The sequence below is a fragment of the Tripterygium wilfordii genome, chromosome 14 (genome assembly GCF_013401445.1).
Source record: "Tripterygium wilfordii isolate XIE 37 chromosome 14, ASM1340144v1, whole genome shotgun sequence".
Classification (NCBI taxonomy): Eukaryota; Viridiplantae; Streptophyta; class Magnoliopsida; order Celastrales; family Celastraceae; genus Tripterygium; species Tripterygium wilfordii.
This window is the reverse complement of record NC_052245.1, coordinates 180,560-192,522: the sequence shown is the minus strand read 5'-3', so window position 1 is coordinate 192,522 and position 11,963 is coordinate 180,560. Positions and strand designations below refer to the sequence as shown.

The window sequence follows — 11,963 nt, the reverse complement described above, 5'->3', positions numbered from 1 at the left end:
ATGCATTCTGGGGCGATGAAGTCGTCTCCATTTCAGAAAAATCCATATTAAAATTGGAGAGTTTGAGGTCAATTTACCCAATAAGCGGCAGTGAAACCAGCAACTCCAGATGAAAGATGAATCACATATCCTCCAGTATAATCAATAATGCCCTTTCTCAAGAAACCCCATTCCCCCAAACAACATTCAAGCATAGAAGTTCATCCTCCCCCAGCAATGACTTACCAAGAAATATCAGAGAAATAGCAGTGAAATCAAATTGACAAAAACACAAAATCTGCCATTGGCATAAACCCAGCCTCATAGTTTCTAGTCCCAAATGACATGTGATGAGCCCATAAGACCCAACAGATCAGGACCGCAGCGAACGCATACATGGCCATTTGTCTGCCTTGTTGTTCCAATAGGGGGATACCTCATCTCGTGCAAGTGCCAATGGTAATGCAAAATACTAATATAATCTGAATAATTCATACTTTCTGGGGTGATTTTCCGGGAAAATTTTGGACAATATTGGAGAAGCCTTAAAGTAATCTCTCATTCGTTAATTTCAGTTAGTCATTCATGTACAAGGTGAGAATTCTCAAAATTTACTGCAACAATAATGATTTTTGAGAATGGTGATTACCTACCTTATTTGATTCCAGCATAGCAGACAGTGATTGTTAGTTTCAAATGATTTGCTTGGATTTGGAAATGCACATTCAACACTGCATGAAATTCATACTCATATCTGTTTGATTCAAAACATAACAGTTGTGTTTTCTTCTGTGACAAAGGAGATGGAAGAAAGGAGAAAATTTACAAAATTGAAAAAAAAAAATCAAAATAAAGAAGAAAACTTGATCCAAAGATAGACAAAAAGAAAGCTTTTGTCATTCAAATTCAAGCCAAACAAGCAAATATATATTTACAATAATCAATGTTGTAATGAAAAGATTTAAGCAATGGCGAATGAAAGATCATAACTTTCCATACTTGTGCCAACAAAGAAGCATCATAATACATCTTCTAGCGATATACCACCTTGATCTTTGTTGCTTCACCATTGCCATACAACCACCTCCTCGCCTCTGTGAATCATCTGCTCTTCTTTCCCTGCCATTGCTTCCTCTAGATGCACACTGACCCATCTAATTGTATTATCTAATCAATTCTTGGTACTCGTATATATGGGGAACAAAGAAAAGGAATCCAACAAAATCTCAACTTAACCTAACAAACCCAGATATGATATCCGCTAATAAAACCCTTTCTTTTTTTTTCCCATATATAATCTAATCTTCATGTTTCTTGATTTCTTTATTGTTTGTCTTTTCCAAACGCAAGCTATATCTTGTTTCTTTGTCGTTAAGGTTTTGGTTTTGTTTGATTGGGTACGTACAAGGTAAGTGCTCCAATAATTAAGGTCTTGCCATAAAATGTTGACAAAAATAGAACAAATGAATGGAAAATTCCAGGATATATATAGCTGGAGTTATTAGTTTGTGTTAGAAAAAGTCTTGTTGGAGATTTGATACTCTCACACAACAACAATAATAATATTGTTCGCTCGAGAGTTTCGGTTCATTATGGATGTATTAGATTAACTTCACAGGTTTGTTGGCTCTCTGGCCAAACCTTGATTGTGTGAGGAGTGGATCTTTGTTTATAAATTATTCGGTTGGATTATGCCAATCTGATGTATCAGAGCATAGACTCGATCCTAACGACCTCTCGTATAGTCCACTTATTGGATCTTGGATAGCCGAACCCACAAGTGTCGGAGAGTGTAAAACTTAAAAGGTTCCACATTGGTTTGGTAAGCACCAACCATGTGATTTATAAGGTTGGACCCATCTCAAAATACTTGAGGCGCTTTTAGAATAACAAGGCCACACGAGTCTTAATCCCAAAACGTGAATAATAACTCAAGTGGATTGGGCCCAAAACCTATCTCACTTGCTTCTTCTATTTCTCATCTCAATTTTCTCATCCTTATCAATTCCTTCAAATTAGAAGGATATATTTTAGCATAATTTGACTTCTTTGAGGTCATGTTAGCAAAAATATACAAGACAAGTGTTATCTTGTAATACTTTGGATGTGTTTTGTTTGGGGAAATGATTTCTTTTTGGTGTTTTAAGTGCTCATGGAGAGCCCTCCCTCTCTCCCCTTCTTGTAAGTTATATCCTACACAAACAGTTATGACTCTTGTCCCACATTGATTGGGACAAGGATCACTTATGTGATTTATATGGGTAAAATCCACTCTCAACATGCAATAAAGTATTTTTTTCAAGCCTAATGAGTTGGGGTTTGTCCCATTAATAGTTGGGTTATCCACGGGAATCGGACAATCCGCTCAAACCCCTCTCTCTCTCTCTCCGTGTTCTGTCATCTGTGTTCTCTTCTCTCATCTTTGTGGGTCTTCAAGGTACTACCCCTGTTAATTTAGAATGCCAAGATCCCCTACAAAAGGACAAATAATTTGCTCTTACAACCATGGTTTTCTCTTATTATTTAGTTTAGCATAAGTCCAAGCCCAACCATTTTTTTCTGGGCTCAAAGGCCCCGATCCAGCCAACAACAGAATGATCAGCTCGGTTCATCACTTCGTAGAGGCCCAGCCCACCATTAGGTAAGGCAGACTAAACGGAGCCCATCAAGGAGGAAGACCATAGGAGCAGTTCCTTTGACCAAAGTTAATTGGGCCTCATAAATTTCGGATAAAGTTACGGGCCCACTATCCTGTGGACCCTATTACTGACGTGGATCCAGTCAGGCATATACGTACTTAAACAGAGAAAGAAACGCATAAACAAAAAAGCATCACTACTTCTCTCTCTAGGATTCATCGGAAACAACCGTCATGCGCGATCCATTCCTCCCTAGCTTCGTCCTTATTCCCTGATTTTCTACTACTGATAAGCCGGTTCCTTTGATATAGATTTTGTTGTTTGTTAGTTTTTTCGTTTGAAATGGCGATCGAAGAGGAAGTGGAGAGTTGCGGTAGCAGAGCGACTGAGACCTTCTCTCAGGCCAATCCGAGGCAACACATGCAGAAACTCGAGGTGTATAACGAGGTGCTGAGCAGAATTCAGGATTCGAACCACGAAGAGGCAAATCTTCCCGGTTTTGATGATCAGCTATGGCTTCACTTCAATCGACTCCCTGCGAGGTACTTACATAATCCCTCGTTTTTATTTTTCTTTCATATTTGAACTCTCTTTTTTCCTTGTCTGGATTTCTCTATTGAGTAGAGAGGTGTTTTTATTCAGGACCTAGTGAGGTAGTTTTTCGTTTCCGAGTTCCTATAGACTAGTGAGCAGAGCTCCATGGGATTAGATACTGAAAATAGTGCTTTCGAGATTACTTTCAATGCGAATGAAGCGGTGCTTATTAAAATTTGTCTTCGAATTGAGGTGCCATCGCTGTTTTATTTTTCAACTTTTGTATAGATATGCATTGGATGTGAACGTCGAGAGGGCGGAAGATGTGCTCACACACAAGAGGTTACTGAAACTGGTAGAAGACCCTGCTAACCGACCTGCATTTGAAGTTCGTTTGGTGCAGGTGCGTTCCCTTTTCACTCTTCTAACCAGTGATCTTTAGATCGATATCTTGGTGCTTTACATATTGTTATTTGTCTGTTTTTGGTCATCCTCTGCTCCAATGCAGGTTTATCCCATCTTTACTGGAGACTCTGGTGATTCTGTCCATTCAGATGCTGCAATGAAAGAGGATGCACAAAGTTCTTCTAATTACTTGAGCAGACAGGGGTATGGCTCATGAAATTGTTGACTTCAATTGAATATTTCAATTTTGTTCTGTATTCATCTACTTTTTTCTGAAGATTTTGTCACTGCCCCCTATGTCATATCTTAATTAGTTGTTTATTTGATTATTTCCGTTGTTCTCCCTCAAGAATCCATCCACCACCCACATTTGGTTCATCTCCAAATCTTGAAGCACTTGCACTCCAAGCCAGCAGATATCACATTGAAGATGTAGACAGTGCCGTTCATATAGCACCGCAAGTTCTTCAGTAAGATTTTATGATTTTCTTTTTGACTGTCTATTTTTAGTTTCACTATGGTAGTGACCTCTACATTTGATGCTCTATACGACTATACAGTCTATCCCAGTTGTCTGCTGGAGGTTTTTTTCAATTCATTTCATTTTCCGTTTTACTTTGTGTTGAATTTCATCCTTGCAAGCCATTTCTGCTAGCCAGTTGAAAAGTTTAATGACATGTCGCCATTTAACAGTGGTCACATTATATATTAGTTCATCGCCTATTCTGTGTGATTTCTACTCAGTGTTTTCTTGTTATTGGAAACTTGTAGGCCTATGCATGAGATAACATTTTCAACAATTGACAAGCCAAAGCTTCTTAGTCAGGTACCTTATAGATTTAATTTACCCTTGTGGATGGATGGAGTGCATGCGTTGAAGTTTTGCTTGTGACATTATATCCTCTCATTTACCTATGAATTCCTCTCTCTCTCTCCCCCTTCTCCCCTTCCCTCTATCCCAAATACACTAGCATACTGACATGCATTTTTTCTTTTAATACGAACTAATTAACAAATACTAGCTATTAATTTCCAGTTAACTGCCTTACTTGCGGAGATTGGGCTGAACATTCAAGAAGCTCATGCTTTTTCCACTGTTGATGGATTCTCTCTGGATGTCTTTGTTGTTGATGGCTGGCCCCATGAGGTATGTATAGAAAATTTAAAGTGCTCATTGATGGGGGTATTTATTGCTCTGCTTACATAGCACTTGGCATTATGTTTGTCTTTCTGAGTTATTTATATAGTACGCATAACATTTGGAGCTCTTTTTTTTTGGTAAGAACATTTGGAGCCATTAATATATATGTTGTTCTAGTCTCAATTTCCTAGGTGAACACAAGGATCATCTCAGACATATAGTTGTGATGTTTGCCATTGTGAAATTAGCGTATTGTTCCTCCTACTTGCTGACATTTAATTAGTTGGGCCAATATCCTCTCTGGAAGATAGTTAAAGCTAGGGTTTAAGGGTGGCAAAGCAGATTTCTGACCAACTTGCATTATATTTTCTCATTATAATTTTCTTGACATCATTATGCACTCACATGAACAAAGCTGCTACCATATGTTTTTAATTCATTAATGTTTGTTACTCTTAACTCGTCAACTTTTATCCTTGAATCCAGGTATGCCAGAATGAGTTTTTTTTTTTTTTTTTTAAATTTATTTTAATTACCAAGGCGTTGAAAAGAAAGAATTACAAAGAAGCTAAGCTAATGTCATCATGTGTAGTTTAGCAAGACAACAAATTTCGTGCAAGTCACTAACACCACTCTAGAGGTCAGTAACCCAGTGGTAAGCTGTTTTGCTTTCTGCTCTGGGCTCTGAATTCCGAGACCACTAACTTCAGGTTTTAATTTTCATGATAATTAGATCATGGCTAGATTGACTGATTCCTTTTGGCTATTTGATGTCATTCTGTTGCTTGACATATGTGTGTTGTCCAAAACAATCAGGAAACTGAGGAGCTCAAGAATACCCTGGAAAAAGAAATCCTAAAGTCTAAGGTAGTTTTTCTCCATATTATTATAATTGCATTGTCGTCTTTTGTTGCGGGACATCTTTATTATCCTTTACACTACTTGTTTGAGTTTGTTCATGTGAATACCCGCTTTGGCTCATGCCTTTTTTGCTTTTTTCGGTCCCATGCTGCCGCCATTTGAAGTTGGTCTCTATCTACATCAAACTTATTATATCTTATGTTGGCCAGCTGGAAGAAGTTGGTAATCGCAAATTTCTGTCTATGAAGATGCTGTTATACAGCTGCTTCATTCTTCCTGCCTTTCTGAGACTCGTTTGAAGTTCAAGTATTTTCATCTCCACTTCTACTAGATATGAGGCAATATGGTGAACTACTTGAATACAATTGTTATGATGGTAATAATATTTTGAAGGAAACCTAGTTTGATGCTGAATGTGAGCTAGCTGATGTGAACCCTAGGTTTAAAGTGTTATCATGTACATCTTCAAACATGGTCTCCATCAATTAATAGGACACCTGATAGAGCTGTGGTCACCAAAGGATATGCAAGGAGAGGAGCACGACGTGGCAGCACTTGAGTTGTCCATGTGGCTTGTTATTACTAGCTTAACTTTTCTGAATTCTGTTACTGCGTGTGTATATATGGTCTGTCAAGAGTAGTGGGGGGCATCTGATTTTGTGTCTGGATATCTCTGAGGAGATTGTGGAGGTCCTAGTCCTCGAAACTAGGGTTTATCTTACCTGTTCTTGGTTCTTTGAATATTGGAGTTGTAATAGCTAGTATTTGGCATCAGTAATACAATCAGTGTTTATATTAAATTCCTGTGTTGCGAATCTCTTCTGAGTTGTTTCAAAACAGAGTTCCATCAACACCACTTATTGTTTTTGTTTGATTTGCATGCCAAAACCCAAATTTTATTAGTTATTTACTTGAAGGGAAATAATGAGTCTTCCCCCCATTCATATAGAATGACTTACCCTGGAGCACATAATAATATTCTTGCTTTGTCTTTATTTATTATAGGTTGTTAATGGCATATTTCACTGTGTCTTCTAATTGAAATATAGATTTTCTAACCACTAATCATCTTTACTATATTTCAACCATAATGGAGCTCTGACTTATTTTGCACTGTTGGACTGTCTGAGTAGGGTTAGAATTTAAGTTCTTCAGCACTGACAAACTTCAAGGTGAAAACAGCTGTTGGATATGCTGTTATGACTGACTCTTTGACTCTAATATGTGTAACGAACTGCTCTGTTCAAAAAAGAAAAAATTACAACTTATTGATTTTCCTTTGACAATCCGGTTCTACACAGATACTTAAAAACTGTTTCTCAATATTTTTCTTTTGATGTCTTGTGGATTGCTGTGCAGGACCAATGTTTCTTGAAACAACATTCAGTTTCTCCCATCAACGAACATGAGAAAACAAACATTGTATCTCTTCCGGGCTGCATAGAGATACCTAGTGATGGGACTGATGTCTGGGAAATCGATACCAGACACCTCAAAATTGAGAAGAAAGTTGCTTCAGGATCTAATGGTGATCTGTAAGTTGTGTAATTTGAAATGTCAAACTTCTTTTGTATGTGATCTGGGTTCTCAGTTGATTACATCATCTAACTTCTTCAGGTACAAAGGCACTTACTGTAGTCAAGAAGTGGCTATCAAAGTCCTTAAACCTGAGCGTTTCCATGCAGAGATGCTGGGAGAGTTTTCCCAGGAAGTTTATATAATGAGGTTTGTTAAGTTGATGCATTATCGTCATGTAGCAACTTATTTAAGATGCCTTTCATTATTGTAATTCTTCCTGTATGTATATATTCACCATTTTACAAGACTCTTTTTCTTTCTTTTATTATACTTTTGTTGATGATATTAAGTAAAAACTGGGTTGGTAATGGGTGGAGCAACTACATAGCTCTACTATCGTAAAACTTAGCATTGGTGCAATAGTTTAGTATGTATGTTATGGCATGTTCATCATCAGAAGAGTTAGAAATTTGCTCAGTTGTTAACCCTCATAATCATTTCTTATTCTACAAATACCAACTCTCGTGCATAATTCTCATGTCAGTGAATTGTATCCTGTCTGTTTCTTCTTTTTGTGGGCCTGAAAAGAAAACGACACTACAAGTGCTGTTAACAGGGTAAAAGTAAAAATAAATAAACATGCATGATCTAGTGGCTACCTTAAATATGTCATTGTTTGTGGGTTCAAATGGGAAATTAGTGGTCACTACTTATGGAATTCTTCAAGGACTCTTGCCAACCCTGTTATGGCTTCTTCCGGTTTGCAGGAAAATAAGGCATAAGAACGTTGTGCAATTCATGGGTGCATGTACCCGGCCTCCAAACCTGTGCATTGTGACTGGTATCTTCTGGCGAGCCTTCTGTCTATTTTGCTATATAATAAATACTCAATTGTTTCCTTTCTCTTTCAAATGAATCACAAGTAATCTACTATCCTAGTAGGTGGAGAATAAAAATGCTGTTCACAAAATTGCAGAGTTTGAGATTTCACAAACTATATTGCACATAAATAGTTTATCAAAATTCTGGATGACTTGATTGTTTTATTGTCCTTGTATTCTTTTTTGACGGTTCTTTGTGTGTATTCAGAGTTCATGGCTAAAGGAAGTATATATGACTTTCTCCATAAACAAAAGGGTTCATTTGCGCTTCCAACTTTGCTGAAAGTAGCAGTTGATGTATCCAAGGGAATGAGCTATCTTCACCAAAATAACATTATTCACAGGGACCTGAAAACTGCTAATCTGCTGATGGATGAAAACGACGTAAGAAGTGAACCTGCTTTTCTCTATTTTTGTCTTGGAAGAATTTTGTTTCCTTTATCGGAATCAAAAACTGATTCTTCAATATGAGGTAGATATATATGATGGAGCAGCAGTACCTTAGGGCAGGATTTAAATCACCTACCCCTGCTCCGGTTTTGAACAATTCGAACTATCAAACCGAAAAATGATGTAGATATCTATATTTTTTACGTTTTTCATATTAGATGAATCTGAGATTTATGATCGGGTGATCATTACTTGCTGTGCTTTTCCTTTGAAGCATAGAGTGACTTTTGATTTTATTGCTTGCACTTTTTCTAAGCTGTTTTTATTGGGTGAAATGGCCATGAGTTATATAGTAATGCATTGCTGTAACCATCTTTTATGCATCAAAGAAAATATTTTCTTATTTGTGCATGAGCCCCGTCCTTGTGCTTTCTTGAGTTTGGACTGGTTACTCTTCGCCTTTGGCTTTGCAAAATCAGAGAGATGGCATCTTAAATTTTGAAAAGTTCGTATTTAAAGAATCATCATCTGGCGCTGGCAAAGCTACACATGAATTGATCCAATGAAACTATACCTTTTGTATATGCTCACTATCTTACTGGTGAAATCATTTATGCTCATTCTAAAGACTAGATCCTGGATGTACAGGTTGTTAAAGTTGCTGATTTTGGGGTTGCCAGAGTGCGGGCCCAATCTGGAGTGATGACAGCTGAGACTGGGACATACCGCTGGATGGCTCCAGAGGTATGTATTCATCGGACATCAACTCTTAGAGTGTGTTTGGATTGAGGGATTTGGAGGGAAGGGAAATGAAGGGAAATAGAGTTTCCTTCCAATTCCCTTGTTTGGATAGTTTATTAAAAATTAAGGGGAGGGATTTGAGGGGATTTGGAAGGAAGATTTCATTAAATTTTTGTTAAAATTCTTTCTTTCCAAAATGGAGTCATTTGGAGGGAAAGGATTACTAATTAAGTCATTTGTAAGTTAAATATCTATTTTACCCTTGTACATAATATTTTAACATAAAAATAAGGATAAATTAGTAAATTAAACAAATTTTCTTTCCTTCTTTTTTTTATCTATCCAAACATGGGAGAGGGAAAAATAGTCCCCCTTCCCTTCCCTTCTCTCCCCCTCCCCTCCCTTCTCTCCAAATCCCTCAATCCAAACACACTCTTAGTTTCATATTTGTATGATTTATTAATGCTGTTACTAGATGTCATGCTTGTTGCCATAAATTATCTGAAGTTTTTGACTTTTGAGCTTGCGTTTAGTGTAACCAATAATGTTCCTGTAGTGCTATATACATGCAGGTTAATTTTCTGATCTTGTCTCTTTTATACATTTTTTATTTCCATAATTTGGACTTCCCACTAGCCAACTCTGTATTTTTAAAGCCTTGGAATGTAATTCCTACTTGGTAAAAGAAATAGTTACTTCCTTATAATAACTTACAGTAGTCTTAATGAATGAAGGTGATCGAGCACAAACCATATGACCACAAGGCGGATGTTTTCAGTTTTGGAATAGCTCTATGGGAGCTTCTAACTGGAGAAGTAGGCCTTTTCTTTTTAAGAGGATTCAAAAATAAGTTCAATTTCATCATTACTGGAACCTTGTCTCTCATTTCCTTGTTTTCTTTGATTTATAAAGTCATTGACTTCATTTTTCCTCTCATCATTTATTTTATTATCAAAATGCCAGCTTCCACATGCCTTCTTGACTCCATTACAAGCAGCGGTTGGCGTGGTGCAAAAGGTATTCTTTTTTCCTTTTCTGTTAGCAAAATACTGCTAAACCTTTTCTGTTAAGGAATATAATTCGACTAATGCTGCTGTAGGGACTACGACCAACTATACCCAAGCATACTCACCCCAAACTTGCACATCTGCTAGAGAGATGCTGGCAACAAGATCCAACTCAAAGACCCAATTTTGCAGAAATCATAGATATGCTTCAGCAAATAGCCTAGGAGGTACTATAGTGCCTAATCCTAAATCTATATTTGCTTCCTATCAAACAAGTGTTAAGCATCGCATCCTTTGAAAAGGTTGGGCCTGATAGAGAAGATCGCTGCAAGGACAAATCATCTGGTGGCTTTTTCTCGTACTCAGAAGGGGTCATCACTGAACATCAGATGACAAAATTCTGTTTATAACTTAACCGATGATTTGATCACATTGACCATTTGCCCTAACTAAAAATTTTTATGTCGTAGGGAAATTTTCCAGATGGTTAACCCAGTTTTCACTTTTCATGCCTTTCCCAATGGTTTTTGTTTGAATAAAATAAATGGTCATTTGTGTCCATTTTCTTCATCCTTCATATATCTTAGACCACTCTGTTACATAACTATAGTGTTCTTACAGTTGATAGTGACAGTACTGTCTCAAAGTTTACAACGCTGATGTTGAATACAATAATTAGATTGTTTAGGGTGTTTCTCTTGGTTTGAGTAATGTTAGAAATCACCTTTGAAATGTTTTACACAGAAGAGGTGGAGATCAATCAGTCATCACTACATATGCCGAGGAGTTGCCTTGCACGAACCCGGACCTGTAACCGCACAAGTGCATGCATACAATGCAGGGCTATCTGTGATTGCTTCCGCACATACAACCCACGAGCCAATGCTTGCAGCTTTACCAGGCTCCGAAGTGCGCTAAATGCTCGTCTAGCCTGTTCATGGTAAGATTTAAGAGCACGCAATAGGATTCAGCGTAAATGCTAAAGTAGTATTCATAAAATGTGCTATTGAAGAGAGGTGTAAGGGCTTATAGACTTACAAGATGACCCCTGAAAACTGCTTGAATTTTTATGGCTGCAATATCTTCTTCGGTGATCACATTCTGCTCTTCCGCGATCACATTCTGCTGAGATGATGGAGTTGTGCCATGGGTGAAGTTCTCTGACCTGGCTGTCGCTTCTGTGCTTGAATCTTCTGGTGGACTTGAGCTTGGGTTGGGATGAAGAACAACAAATTGATCAGTCTGGGATGATCTAAAGAATTTCCTACGGAGTATGTTTTGCCATTGCCAGACTTGAGATAGACCCATCTCTTCACTTTAGCACTCTTGTTCTTCCTTTGAAGCTTTGTTTTTGAATTTATGTCTCTTCAAAAGAAGAGCAGTGGAAGACTTCGCTTGAAGGCAAGGCAGGAGATGGATGTGCATCCCATGTTTGCTTTTAGTTTTTCGCCCTGTCAGAAACAGAGAACGTGGCTGGCTGAACCTCCCTAACATCACCTGTGTGTAAGTTTGAAGCATTCCACACGCCTAACAAGTCATTTTGTAAAGGCAGTATCCAGGAAGGATAAGTCATATTTTTTTTTTCTTTTTTTTTTTCCTGCTTCGTGATCGAGTGGTAGTAGGAATTTGTGATCAGATCTGGAAGTATTCATGAAGCATTCCACACGCCCTGCGCGAACCCAGCAGTAGCTCAGTCAAATCGTTGTTAGCACGTCCTGATTAAAGCATAGTATTCTGGGTCCCACTTCACAAAAGCTAGTTTGACATGGGGTTAAGGCTCTGCAGTTTTGATAACAAAAGCGCAGCATATTTACTAGGGTGAGATTCACACAAATTTTTGAAATTTGATAAATAATCTAGATGTCTT

General features: G+C 37.7%; 2 protein-coding genes across 6 annotated transcripts; one reads left to right on the top strand and one right to left on the bottom strand.

The window, feature by feature from the left end:
- Nucleotides 1-2,804: 2,804 nt before the first annotated feature.
- LOC120014793 (serine/threonine-protein kinase STY17-like) lies at nucleotides 2,805-11,254 on the top strand. 5 transcript variants are annotated; one of them, XM_038866856.1, is made up of 16 exons: nucleotides 2,805-3,160; nucleotides 3,441-3,555; nucleotides 3,661-3,761; nucleotides 3,908-4,027; nucleotides 4,329-4,383; nucleotides 4,594-4,704; nucleotides 5,515-5,565; nucleotides 6,919-7,094; nucleotides 7,177-7,284; nucleotides 7,845-7,918; nucleotides 8,167-8,342; nucleotides 8,997-9,092; nucleotides 9,824-9,904; nucleotides 10,053-10,106; nucleotides 10,189-10,323; nucleotides 10,844-11,254. In XM_038866856.1, the coding sequence occupies exons 1-15, from the start codon at nucleotides 2,961-2,963 to the stop codon at nucleotides 10,318-10,320; spliced, it is 1,650 nt and encodes a 549-aa protein (XP_038722784.1). In that variant the 5' UTR covers nucleotides 2,805-2,960; the 3' UTR covers nucleotides 10,321-10,323; nucleotides 10,844-11,254. The 5 variants fall into 5 exon arrangements, with proteins under 5 accessions (XP_038722784.1, XP_038722782.1, XP_038722783.1 ...); XM_038866854.1 differs by having other exon boundaries at nucleotides 10,841-11,254; XM_038866855.1 differs by lacking the exon at nucleotides 10,844-11,254 and adding an exon at nucleotides 10,399-10,700.
- LOC120014796 (protein IQ-DOMAIN 1) lies at nucleotides 10,844-11,857 on the bottom strand. The gene is made up of 2 exons (XM_038866863.1): nucleotides 11,135-11,857; nucleotides 10,844-11,027 (listed from the first exon to the last, which is right to left on the bottom strand). The coding sequence occupies exons 1-2, from the start codon at nucleotides 11,402-11,404 to the stop codon at nucleotides 10,857-10,859; spliced, it is 441 nt and encodes a 146-aa protein (XP_038722791.1). The 5' UTR covers nucleotides 11,405-11,857; the 3' UTR covers nucleotides 10,844-10,856.
- Between the last annotated feature and the right edge of the window lie 106 nt (nucleotides 11,858-11,963).

Coding starts and splice junctions, on each gene's coding strand:
- LOC120014793 (XM_038866856.1), top strand. CDS start 2,961: ATGGCGATCGAAGAGGAAGTGGAGAGTTGCGGTAGCAGAGCGACTGAG. Junction 5,566..6,918: donor AAGAAATCCTAAAGTCTAAG/GTAGTTTTTCTC, acceptor ATTGCTGTGCAG/GACCAATGTTTCTTGAAACA. Junction 7,285..7,844: donor CAGGAAGTTTATATAATGAG/GTTTGTTAAGTT, acceptor TCCGGTTTGCAG/GAAAATAAGGCATAAGAACG.
- LOC120014796 (XM_038866863.1), bottom strand. CDS start 11,404: ATGGGTCTATCTCAAGTCTGGCAATGGCAAAACATACTCCGTAGGAAA. Junction 11,028..11,134: donor CAGTTTTCAGGGGTCATCTT/GTAAGTCTATAA, acceptor TACCATGAACAG/GCTAGACGAGCATTTAGCGC.